The sequence below is a fragment of the Thermobia domestica genome, chromosome 13 (assembly GCF_964235325.1).
Source record: "Thermobia domestica chromosome 13, izTheDome1.hap1.1, whole genome shotgun sequence".
NCBI lineage: Eukaryota > Metazoa > Arthropoda > Insecta > Zygentoma > Lepismatidae > Thermobia > Thermobia domestica.
The window spans coordinates 111158581-111172174 of NC_137466.1; the positions used below are offsets into that span (position 1 = coordinate 111158581).

Genomic DNA, 13594 nt, shown 5'->3' on the forward strand with positions numbered 1-13594 from the left:
GTGGGTGCTGATAAATGCGAGAATCACAGAACGATAAGCGAGTTTCGCATCCTTCGAAAATCTTAGTGAAGATAATCTATAGAAGATTGGAATCCAAGATAGAAGTACTAGCAGGTGGCCAGTTTGGTTTCAGAAAGAAAACAGGAAAGAGGGAAGCAATACTTGCATTAAGAGAGCTGCTAGAAGGCAGAATTCGAGTGGTAAGAACAATTTACACAACACTTGTGGACCTGGGAAAATAGATGGGCGTCTGATAATATAGATTGGAACAAAATGTTCAAAATTCTGAATGAAGCAGGAAATTACTATAAGAAGCGAAAACGAATACATAACCTGTACAAAGAACAAAAGGCAACAATTGAGGTAGCAGGAGAGAGAGAGAAGAAGCAGCAACTCAGAAAGGGATTGGACAAAAACGTTCATTGTCACCAATTTTGAAGAAGCAATAAAAAATCAAGAACATTCACAGCACAGGGATAACTATTCATGGGCAGAAAATACACACGCTTAGATTTGTAGACAATATCGTAATATTGGCAGACAGTGAGAAAAAATTAGAGGCAGGTATAAACGTATGCAACCGTTACTTAGCGGGAAATTCAACATGAAGATCAACAAGAGCAAAATGAAGAGCTACTTCTTCCACCAGGTAATCTCCTAGACCACAATAGGAGATTACCTGGTGGAAGAAGTAGAGAAATTCTATTACTTCAATAACAGCTCCAAACAAGAAGTAAGATCCGAAACAGATCAGGCGAAGAAGACATTTGAAGAAAAACAGAAACTTCTAACCGGAAACATCGGGATAGAACTGAGAAAAGGCTGCTAAAAGCATATGTGTGGAGTATGGCATTGTATGGATGTAAAATATGGACACTAGGTAAAGAGGAAAAACGGAGAATGAAAGCCTTTAAAATGTGATGCTACAGAAGAATTATGAAAATTAGATGAAGGGACAAGGTATCAGCTGTGAGAGTATTGGAAATGACAAAAGAAAATAAAAGGTATATATTGAAGACTATTTCCAAAGATGAGATAGGATGATTGGACATTATGGGACATGGAGGAATCACGTTAATAGTTATGGAGAGAGTTGCAGAAGGAAAAATAGCTACAACAAGCCCACGATTGAAATGTATGGACCAAATAATACAAGACATAGGGAAGAAGGACTATAAAGAAATAAAAAAATTTGGCCCAGGATATGGAAGGGTGGAAAGCTGCGTCAAACCAATCAAACCTGCTGACCTGAAATGATGTGATGAACAATATTAGGTCAACGGTATAAACTATGCACTTCCTTGTTATGAAGTTTCCACCATCTCCAATTCCCGTCGCTCTTGGGTCCGAATATTCACCTGAAGATTTTATTTTCAAATACTTTCACTCTGCGTTCTTCCCTCAGAGTAAGCCACCATGTTTTGCAACCATGCATCACCAAGACATAAGTATCGCTTTAAGCTTCACAATCTTCGTAAGTCTAAGCTGTATGAGGTCTTTAATAATCAGTTAAAATCAATAATTTTGAGGAAAACTGTACCAGTCAACAGCAACAAAGCTCAATTCTAACCTAACTAAGCAACTTAAGAGCCTGACATGCTAAAAATAATACAAAATTTACTATTTTTCTTTTGTTTGTTTATTCATAAGTGAAAGGAGATAATGAAATGCAACTTACCACAATCATAGATAATGTTATTCGACAACAGAAAATATGAACCTGAAATTTTTTCAGCGTTGCTATCCATAGAAATTACAGTGTTGTCAAAATAACAATTCCCTGAAAGTCTAAATTAAGCCAGCTACTAGAGGAACGAACTCAACTGCATTTGATTACGTATCAAGTTGTTTTCATATCCTATGAACTACTTTTTAAATAACATTATTATTTAATTTTAATAACTATATGTAAAAATTATTTTGTTTAGGCCTATTACAAACTAAATACAACTGTTATTTAAAAAGTAGTTTACAGGATACCAAAACAACACAATACGTAATCAAATACAGTTGAGTTAGTTCCTCTAGTCGCTGCCTTAACTTAGACTTTGGGGGGAATTGTTATTCTGGCAACACTTTAATTTCTATGGCAACACTGAAAAATTTTCAGGTTCATATTTTCTGTTGTAGAATAACATTATCTATGATTGTGGTAAGTTGCATTTCATTATCTCCTTTCACTTAAGAATAAACAAACAAAAGAAAAATTGTAAATTTTGTATTATTTTTAGTATGTCAGGCTCTTAAACAGAGGCGTTATTTAGGGGAAAGTAGGAGTTCCAATTTGCCCCTGGTTCGATATGTCTCATATATATTGCAGTATCTTAAGCGTTGTGAAAAACGGCTAGAAGCCACTGAGCTAAGGGAAGAAAACTCAAAATATGTATTAATTATTATATACAGCGATAAAATGTGCATTAATAGTACACCTTGTAGCTATAAGATGTATATTAATTTCTTGGCTCGCAGCGATAAAATGTGTATTAATTTCTTGGCTTATAGGGATAAAATGCTTATTTTTACTGGTTATTTCCCCCAAGGCATGCCACTGATTGTAGAATTTCGTTAACTCAGTATTAAACAATTGCTGTTATATACGTTGGCAAGTGCGAATTTCAAGTAAAATTTCAACAATGTGAGAGCTCTTCATTCCTATGGAAATAAAAAGGCGTCATTATCAATTTTAAATCTTATGTGTTGATCATAACTCTGGTTTCTCTGGTCCCTTTTTTATATATATTTATTTTTAAAATCTCCATCACAGTTATGCAAGATAATGCAGACTGACGATAAGAATATTTCGAATAACGACTCAAACGTAGGAACTCGAATATCAAAAGTTCTCCAAATTGCGTTAGGATGAAAAAGACCGAACTGAACGTATACCATATAGAAAATGTCACTGATCACCAGCAAGTAAACAGCCTTCAATATATCGCATTGAAATCCATAATTGATATTAATAAATCAATAATAAAGAAATTTGTGCATATGTGTGTGATGTCTAGTTTAGAAAGTGGCAACAAATCCACCACTTCAAATAGTACATGTGCTGACGAAAACAACAAGGCAAGTCAACAACCCAAGTTTACTTTCAACTTTGACCGTAGAGATGTTACTAACAAAAATCAAGCCAATCTTCATGGATCAAATTTATCAGATTTTCCTAAACATGTGAGATCCTTACCAAGTTTTAAATCGCAATTTCTGGCAGAAGATACTATGTTAAGGACAGCAACCGTAAATACTACGAATAGTTCTAGGTTAAACAATGGAAGGAAGCGACCACTATCTTCCTGTTTAGAACAACATACAAATAAAAGACCAAAGTTTTCGTCTTCAGTTCAACGAAGAAACACGACAGCTCCAAATAACGTTATGGAAGGAAATACCAACAGATTTTCTGAAACTAATTCTTCAAGGCTGAAAGAGTTAATGAAGGCACGAACATTAAACAGCAGCACTTTTAAAGAACAATCTTACGATTTTAAGCTACACTGTGAATCATTGTTTGGATCTCTTAAAGAATCAGAAGATACCACGAAGTCAATAATGTGTTCTCATAATTTCACGAAAGACGTACAAGATTCAACCACTACAACCTCGGGTCTTTCAAGATATAACAAAATTGACAAAACTAATATGAAAGATTGCGCAACCTTACTTTTCAGTTCTGGCCTTTGCTCTAATACTATCGACAATATGCTTCACGACATAGCACAGGAACTTTCCCAGCAGGGGAAGCTGGATACTATTTTGGATGCAGTAGTTCAAAAGATGTCTGACGATAACATCTTATTCCAAGCTAACACTATGAAGGAACTGAAGTGTCATATAAGGAAGATGTGTTATGATTTAACCAAAGAAGGAATATTTGATGATGTCTTTGTTCGACTTAAACAGAAGTTAGTTGGAAAAGGAATAGCTAGTGGAATTTTAACCAAGTGTATAACTAAGAATTTCGATACATCGGGATAATACTTTGCTCGATTTTATTTTATACATTTACTGCTTCTTGAAATAATAATAAGAAAATACTGTATATTTGCTATTTTTACTTATTCCATTGCACGGAAAAATTAAAAATTGTGGTGATTCTTGGCTGGAACTAAAATGTACCACCGTATGTGGGCTATTTTAGTTTAGTTTTTCTAAACCACGATTGAGCAGAAGGTAAAAAGCCTCATTATTTCCAACATGAATAGATCAGAATCCCTATTACCTGAAGGAAACTACGATTTTAGCGCCTCCACCATTCCAGATACTGGATGTGTGTAGAGTTTTCAATTTCTGATATAATTTTATGAAGATTTAATAAACTACTTTGAAGTTGCTTTTACTGCAAATGAATGTATATATACGTAATTTAAATGAAATACAATTTTAAATCATTAGTTTTACGTTTCAAGGTTAAGGGAGATGATTACTAAAATTGAATGATGACGGAAAAATTGATGCAGTAAGAAGAGAAAATGAGAAATGCACAAGAAAACGTGCGGTCACGATATTCTTCATTACAAGCTTACATGATCTGGGGTCGAACCAGGGATTCTTCGCAGCAGAAATGAGCGCTTACCATATTATAAAACTGAACTATAAAACATAATTCCAGTTTCCTGTTTAACATATTTTCTGTTTCTACCTTATCTCCTTGTTTACTTGTTTACTTTAACCAATCCAATGGGAACACTAACACAAATACATCGAGAACAATTAATAATGTCCATGGTTTTCAATGAAACTCGAACCCTTGATAGTATACGACGATTCGCCATTGATTAAACACAAACCGCTCGGATATGCTTCTCGGCTACCGCTGAGCACTGTTTATTTTAAGTTTAAAATACAGGATTAGCCTAAATGATTAACCAGGTTTCAAAACAATGTATATGCAAACTCGATTAATCATTTAAACTAACCCTGTATAACATTAGATCAAATCAACTTAATTTTAATTTATTTTTTGATTGAAATACGTTTCACCTTTTCTAAGAATAAATAGGTAAAAAGCCATTAATTAACCGTACAAAATTAGCTTAATTGATGTTAACAACGTATATACCAAAAACTTTGTTTAACACTTTATATACAGAGTGATTATAAATTGTTCATTGGGTTTCAAAAGGCTATATTAAAAATGTATAACACATACAATAACGAATGATACATGAAAATATACAGAAATTATCCAAGTTTTATACACACTGTTACAAATGTTCGATGTGCTTTCTTTTCGTCACGCGATACACCTCTGTGCAATAATCTAATTTGCCCCACACGCATACTACCATATCTCTATTAATGGACGCGAATGCACCTGAAATGCGATCCATGAGCTCACAAAAGTTGTTGGTAGTGGAGGCATATACACTGTGTCTTTCAAATGCTCGCAAAGGTGAAAAAAAACAGTTAAATCAGGAGATCTAGAAAGCTGTGGGAAAAACACTGTCATCCTTTCTGCTGCATAGACGCCATTGTGGAAACTAGGCTTGTGCTGCCATCCATCATCACAAGTCAAGATTACAAATATGAGAACTTAAAATTTCAAATATGTTCTTTCATTTCATCATTAGCACAAACGTATTGTATTAACAGTTTTCGTCATATTTCACTTTAAAACCCAATGAATAATTTATAATCATCCTGTATAACATAATGGTATAAGATAAATCACATGGGCCTATGCCCAAAAGCTAACCGCTCAAACCCTCGCGTGCCCAAATCTTACCTGGAGAAAACCTCGCCTGTACAAAAACTAGCAGTTCGAAACTTCCTTGAGGGAATCTTGGCACAACATAAGTTCGTGGCAAAATGTTCAATATATTGTATGTCACTCTTTTAGTATTCAAAAACTTCACTCTCACCATTTCATCAATGAATCTCATTATCTCTCTCTTACCTACTCTCACTTGTATTTTGAAAGAGATTTGAACTTATGAGAACTTATCGAAAGAAAGGAAGAAAAAGGAGGTTAGAATAATGAGAGATGAAGTCAAATAAAAGCCATTGACACGAGGAACAACAAAACAACTGGAGTAAATAATATGCCCATAGAGTTTCTTAAGAATTCATAGGAATGCATGAAACTGGAGAATGGTCTGAAAATTATTTAACAAATCATGATGATTCCGTTGGAATAAACAAACAAAAAGAAGAAGAAGAAGCTTAAAAATGTCGTGAGGAAATTTGAACGCCCTCATGGTTTCATCTTTGGTGTCCCATTTATCAGGATCAAATGATAGATCCCAGCAGTATTCTTCGCCTCCTAATAAATTATATGGGGCGTTCAGAGTACAACGGAATTAATTCCAATTACCAAAGTTGTGATAAAAAGAGTTATGAAATTTGTAAGGTACGCTTAAATACATGGGAAAGTTAAGGCTGTTCTTTTTAACACTATAAAGTACACAATATGTAGTTATTTTAAGCTCTGAAAAGAGATTCAGATAGAGAACTTAAAAATGAAATATGTTCAAAATGATAAAAGTGAAGTTGACTCCGTACCATGAACACACTATATATAATAATGTTAAATGAGGCATATATAGAGATTATCATCCTACATTTTTTTGTCACGATTAATTATCACTCCGTGCGTAAAGAGAATAATATTTACATTAATTTTCAGATTTTAAATACATATTTATAAAGCAAAAACATTTCAGATAATTCGTAGACAAACCGAAGGCTTGGGGACTACTACTACTACTACTACTACTTTTAATAATAATAATAATAATAATAATAATAATAATAATAATAATAATAATAATAATAATAATAATAATAATAATAATAATAATAGAAGAAGAAGAAGGATTTTTAACATAAGTCCAAAAAATTATTTTAACCATTAGAACAGGGACGCAAATAACCACTCGCCCAGTCGCCCGGGGCGAGTGCTTCTTCGGTGCGGGCGAGTATTTAATATAATACGGAAGATAACTAAATGATTTCTATTGTGGGATGTGGGCTAGTAGCTTTTTTCTTGGGCGAGTAAAATTTTGTTGCTTATTTGCATCCCTGCATTAGAAGCATTAAAATATTGATAGTTTCAAAATAAATATAGGCTATACACAATCGTGAAATAAAAGCAAATTAAAGGATATCTTATACACCAAATCTACACTTCAATCAAATTATTTGGTGAACGGGAATTGGGAATAGCTTTTCTTATTTTTTTTTTCTTTTAAGATAGGATCCACTACTACTTTGAGGTACAATGGCGATGTTTTGCGTGCCTATGTGGCTTTTCATAGGCGTAAGTGACCCATGGTTTCTTTTCATGGATGAAACTGCCTGTTCTTATCGTATCAACTTGGTGAAAGACATCCAATGCATCCAATGGGCAGCGTGATCTTCCGACCTTAACCCGATTAAACATGGTTGGGACCACAAAGAAACGTGTTAGAGCCCACCCCACAACACATAGTGAGACCTGCACTTCTCTTCGTGCATGCAGAGTGGTATCAACTGCCCCAAAAGCTTGTCAACAACCCACTGTTGCCACACTTGGTACAATTGTACCAAATTCAGCCCTTTTTATCATTCATCGGCCCGTTGGTACCACACTAGCATTTTCAGCCTCTTTTGTGAAAAATTTGGTACAATTTTACCGAATTCAGCACCATTTAACAAATACTTATCACATATTCAAAAGTGTCAATAAGACTTCCTCTACATCTCTTTCTTTTGATGTCTTTCAGGGAAGCTTCTAGCACCCTGGACAGGTTGTATATATTTTTACAAATGTCTGTTTACTTACCTTATATTCTTAAGTTTATTATCCTCCTCCGGTTTTAAATAGGCGAGAATAAAGTGCAATAATTTATATTTTAATATTTTATTATTTATAACGTACTGTCTACACTCGAACTCGGAGATGATTGATTTGTTCCTCGTTTTATATATTTTTTCATATATGGCCATAATACCGTTTTTGTTTATTGGTCACTTTGAAATAGAAACGAATTTCGTTTCCTTATGATACATACCGAAGATTATAACTGTTTTCCCTTTTAATTTGCGGCCTCTGTTATACTTCCTATGCGCAACAGAAGTTTCATCTACTTCCAAGGTTGTTCGGGTTCCTCCTATTTGGATGTTTTTAAAAAGTATTTTAAAAAAAAATAAAAAAGAGTATTTTCTCGACTTGCACTCTTGGGAGAGGGGGGAGTGTTCTAGAACTTCACCTCTTTTAGATTCGTGTTATTATAGAGTCATGTATTACACTGGTATAAAATAATGAATTCAGCCCTTTTTGTTTCAATTTGGTACTATTTTTCAGCCCACTCCAGAGCTAGGACTGTGGCAACACTGCAACAACCTAATCTTGAACATGGAGCGTCGGTGACAGACATGTGTGGCTTTTCGGGATGACCGCACCCTGTATTAATCTGTTTCCTGTGCCAGTAGTGTGTTTCACAGCTTTTTTTTTTTTTTAAACATGAATTCTGGTCTATTTTTTGCGTTATATGTGTTACTCCCTATTACTTATGATATTTGCAAATGTTACCTGTTCTATGTAGTGTATGTTTAGTATCTCGATGTAGTGGTTCTTTTTGATGCGATTTATTTACGTTCTTTGTGGCCTATATCCTCAAACAGTCATTATGCTTAAGCTTTGGAGATTAGTGTATATCAGCGATATATTGAATAATCTACATCGAGGAAATCATTATGTCGAGATTTTGTCCTGGTGAAATTTTGTCCTAGGTGAGTTTTCTACTAGCGAGATTTCGTTACATGAAATTTTGGACGGCGATGTTCCGGACGGCGGGATTTTGGTCATGTTAGATTTTATTGGCCCCAACAATCTAGCTGCATGATATTGGCCTCAAGATCCTGATTGTTACGTAATATTGAACAGTGATTTTTAAAATATGGCATAGATTAGAGAAACGTTGAAGATAAACCAATATCTGGCCTTACGTTCACACAATCTTCAATAACTTATACCGTAATTATCTATAGTTACTCATTCCCAAATATGTTCACACAATTATAACTAACATATGTGATTGTAATGAGCGACTTCCCATGCATCACGTTCTATGCTTCATTCCAATCGTTGTTTGTCTTGTGTCACTGACGCAAATCCGGGGGGGATGAGGGGGACATGTCCCCTTCAATCTTGGAACTGGAGGGGACTGTCCTCCCAATAATCCGATTTGAAATGTGTTTTTTGGGAAAAGATGTGTTGATTTGTGCCTGATTGCAACAAAGGAAAGTGAGATGAAATTGATGTTCCCCTCCCCCTCCCAGAATAAGCCTCAAATCTGCCCACATCTCAATGTTGAAGACAACTCTGTTTCCTGATCCTCCACAGGGTTCACAGGATTGTTTTTCAACAATATGCTCACAAATATTTTGAGCATCGCTTAAGAAAAAAGAAACGGTCTTACTTGTCCCTCCCAATATTGAAGACAGATTTGCACCGCTGTCTTGTGTTTATATTATTTATTAACATTTATTAATTTTGTCTTCTGTATCTGCTTACGTAATGTTTTACTTATCTGTGTTAATTATTTTTTCTTTTATGTTTATGTGATTACGTAATTCTTTGGAAATCCATGAAGATCTGTAACAATGTTAATTACTTTCGATTGTTAACTGACTCGTGGATAAAACCTTTTGATTCCAGTCTTGGAACGTACAACATCAGGCGCGTTCAACAGTAACGTCCAAAACTTTTTGTTATGGCGACTAGACACAGGCTGGTGCCATCTCACAGCCGGTTTCTTGAACTACCTTAGGAACGGCGGGATATCATCTTGTAACTTAATACGCTCTTACGGCCTTAACATCTTTGGAGGAAATTCAAGCGAGTCGTTGCAGAATTCGCCTTCAGCTTCACTTAGTCTGCCCCGGATCAAAACTTAATTTAACAAATGTAATTTGAGAAGGCAAATGGAAGTTTTCAGAATGTTTCGTGGAACTGAAACTAATCTAACGTGGAGTGTTTTATGAATACTGTAAATATAAGATTTATGGTAATTCAGTTAAATATACATACCTGTTATCCATCGTTTCTGCCCATTCTTTGAAACATGAGAAACAAGCAAGGGAACGTTTACAAATATGTCATCGTCCGTCTTGAAGAAGTATGACAACTGAGGACAGTGAACTGCCGCCCACTTGAGAGCCATAATAGTTTTCAAAGTAAGATTCATGTAACTGTCCGCAAAATCCTCCTGAATAATGTCATGGTATTTGGAACTTTCTAGTAATACACGAGATTGTACATCTTTCTTGGCCGTTGCACCCAAAACGAACAGGAGTTTCACTTCTAAAGGCTTGAGTTCACTTGAACTTCCCCATGTCTCACGAATGGCTTGTCTTTCACTAAAATGTTCTATATTTGAACTTACAAAAATAAATAAATTCACTTTTTCAGATTTCCCACATGTATTTTTTTCATTTATGATATATGGGAAGTTATGTGGATTTAGAATATTAACACTGTTTTCATTATCATTGTCTATATTAGCAATTAATTGCTCATAATTATTGATACTGGGCGCACTGTCGTCTTGCTTATTCATAACATTCAATTGCTCAATGCCTTTTTGTGGGTTCCACACACTTTCTGAGTTAACATCATCCGTAGATGTTAATGATGGTGTATCACTTGCAAATAATAAGACGCACAGGGCAATTATCAGTAAACAACACACTCCTACCCAAGCTATTGGAAGACGCCCAGTACGATTGCTCCACAGACCCATAGTTTTCCTTTAAAGAGAAGAAAAACAAAAATGTAATTAGTTTGTTTCCAAGTATTAATAAATTAAGTAAAACTAAAAATACGATGCAAATACTTTTGTAATTAGTATACATTAGTATTAGTAAGAATAGGAATTGGGAGGAAAAGCTAACAAAAGGTTTACGCACGTTTGGAGTCCAGTAGTCATTGGTCATCAAGAAGTCCCTTGGGTCTGGGAGGAAAACATAAAGGATTTATATGACCAAAAGAACCACTCAAGAGATATTGCGATCGAAACAGAGGAAGAATGGGAGATCCTGGATTGATTCCCGATAGGAGCTCATGTAGTTCGGATTCCATGTTAAGCTGTAGGTTTACGTCTCATATACCCTCTCTTTTGATAAGGGGCGCTAAACTCAAAATCAAATCAAATCAAAAACTTATTCCCTAAATAGTCCGGATTAATGATGTTTTACTGTACCTGTATTTTCAGTTGGGAAAAAACTATTATACGCTCAAAAAAAAAAAAAAAAAAAATGAAAGTACTAATATGCTTATATGAAGAAGCAGGATTGGTGACCTAATGTATTTAATATTTCCCTTCTGTCATTGTAGCTCCCACAGTTTACGTTCTCTAAGCCAAAGGTTCCAGAGCATGTGATGTAGCGTGGCGGTGTTAATTTTTATTTTACTTTTATTATATTATTATTATTATTATTATTATTATTATTATTATTATTATTATTATTATTATTATTATTATTATTATTATTATTATTATTATTATTATTATTATTATTATTATTATTATTATTATTATTATTATAGTTTTGAGTAAGTACATTTTATCTCTCCCCTCCAAATAAAAGTATTACATAACTGTACAATAGATTTATAGACTGGATGCTAAACTATTATCATCTACCGAGGAACTTTTCTACTTTTATTATTAAATTTATAGTATTTATAGTACTCAATTGTATAGTATTTATTATTACTCAACGGCACCAATCTTATAAATAAAGCAAACTCTGAACGTGTCAATCGTTAGATTAGAAACACCTAACCGCAGCCGTTAACTATTGTATTTGTTCATTTACGTCTTCGATAATTTCACCATTATTTCTTTATCATGCAATGAGTTGGTATTGTTAAAACAATACTCACACATTTGTTGAATCGACGTTTCTTTTAGTTTGAAAATTCAGTATTGCTACATACAAGATTGACTAGACTGGATCGGCAATACTGGTATTTGTGCTTAATGCATAAATTCTTATTGTTAATATATTTCGGTCTTAGAAAAATTCATTCCTGCGTTGTTTCGCCCTGCTTAGTAATTTATCTATTTACTAGTTGAGTTGATTTTCAGTTTAACGTCCCTTTCAGCAGAGGCTATATGAGACGAGATCTACTGATTAACGTGGAATCCGAACCACATGAATTACCGCCAGGAATCGAACCCGAGTATTCCACGCCAAAAGCGTGTTTGGCAACCGCTTAGCGACGAAGGAGCTCTATCTATTTACTAGCAGAAGTGTTAATTCTCAACATGGACCGAATATTACGCAACGTGCAATACAGAAAGCAATGCGGGTTGTCTAATTTGAAGGGCTTCAGATGTTTTTTGAACCTGCAGAACGTGTGACCCCCGAATTCCCCTTCGAGTCACAAATTAAAAAAAGTTCCGTATGTGATTAATTGGTGGCTGTAGGTGACTTCTTTCTACACAAAAATCTGATAAGCACACATACAGACATACATACACAAGCGTTCTTTTATATATTAATAAGGACTTAACGAAATTTCAGACGCAACTAAATAATCATTTGGATGCATCATTACTAGAACTTAGGAAGAACATTCTGAAGAAATGCGGCTTATTTAACTTTACCATCTGTCAATTGCCTACTGGGATTCAATGGAAACAAACGAAATAAAACCTCTAACCACCTTTTGGGTTAAATGGTGACGTGCCCTCGAGTGTTTCATCTGGCCCGCGAATAAAAATTAAATATGCATGGTTTGCCTTTTCTTTTAACTGCATAAATAACAGAAAGAGTGTATCTGGCCATAAAGGTATATCTGACTCGAGACTACTTTTAACTTGAAAATATTTTCTTTAACCTTTTGGCTCTCAGCTCTATTCTGCAAGGTAGGCCGTTGGTATAGGATCGATTTTTAGAAAAATATTTTTCATACACTTACTTTCAAGTGTTTCTAGCTCAGGACCTAATTGTCCAAGACATATGAAATAAGAAGCAGAATACGCAAAAGATCAAAGATTCAGAAAATGTGTATGTAGGTTTAGTGAACCGTATACCCAGAGGTGAGGGGAAAAGAAAATGGTTTCCAACTGAACGTAATTTTTATTTTGCCTTTGCCTGCAGTGCGTTATTAATTGGGACTTGAAGGCTAAACAAGGTTCCAGAAAGTACTTTTCACGTTAGTTACAACACAGTTTATAAAGTCTGTCCGTTTTAATTATTAGCTTCTTGCGTGACAAGGTAGCCGATGATAGTGCTGCTCTGGCGATAACATGCAAAAAAGTGCGTGGGAACAGGTAGCCGAATAATCAAACAATATTGAGAAAGAGTGGCGCTATCGTAGCAATGGGAAAGTTCATCCTTAAAAACAGAATGTTTATCGTTATGAATTATCGTTATCGTCTTGTAATTGAAGGGGGGAGCCTAATTGAAAGTTGATCTCCGGAGAGTATATACTAGGTGACCAACTCCCAAGCAGCCAGAAGGAGTGGAAGTCTGATGAAGACACAGTATTTGTGTCGAAACTGTTACGTGATTGTTTCTTTTTAACATATTATCACATAGCCTTGCTTAGTGTGTTGTGTTTTAGTATAAAATTGAAACAAGGCCTGACAGAATAGTT

The 13594-nt window shown here is 34.7% G+C and overlaps 1 protein-coding gene across 1 annotated transcript in view; it reads right to left on the minus strand.

The window, feature by feature from the left end:
• Positions 1-13594, minus strand: part of LOC145668428 (beta-1,3-galactosyltransferase 1-like) — a 130993-nt gene that overhangs the window by 18148 nt on the left and 99251 nt on the right. The window contains exon 2 of the mRNA XM_081736264.1: positions 10016-10734. Coding sequence (XP_081592390.1) covers positions 10016-10734 — 719 coding nt within the window. The remainder of the gene's footprint in view (positions 1-10015; positions 10735-13594) is intronic.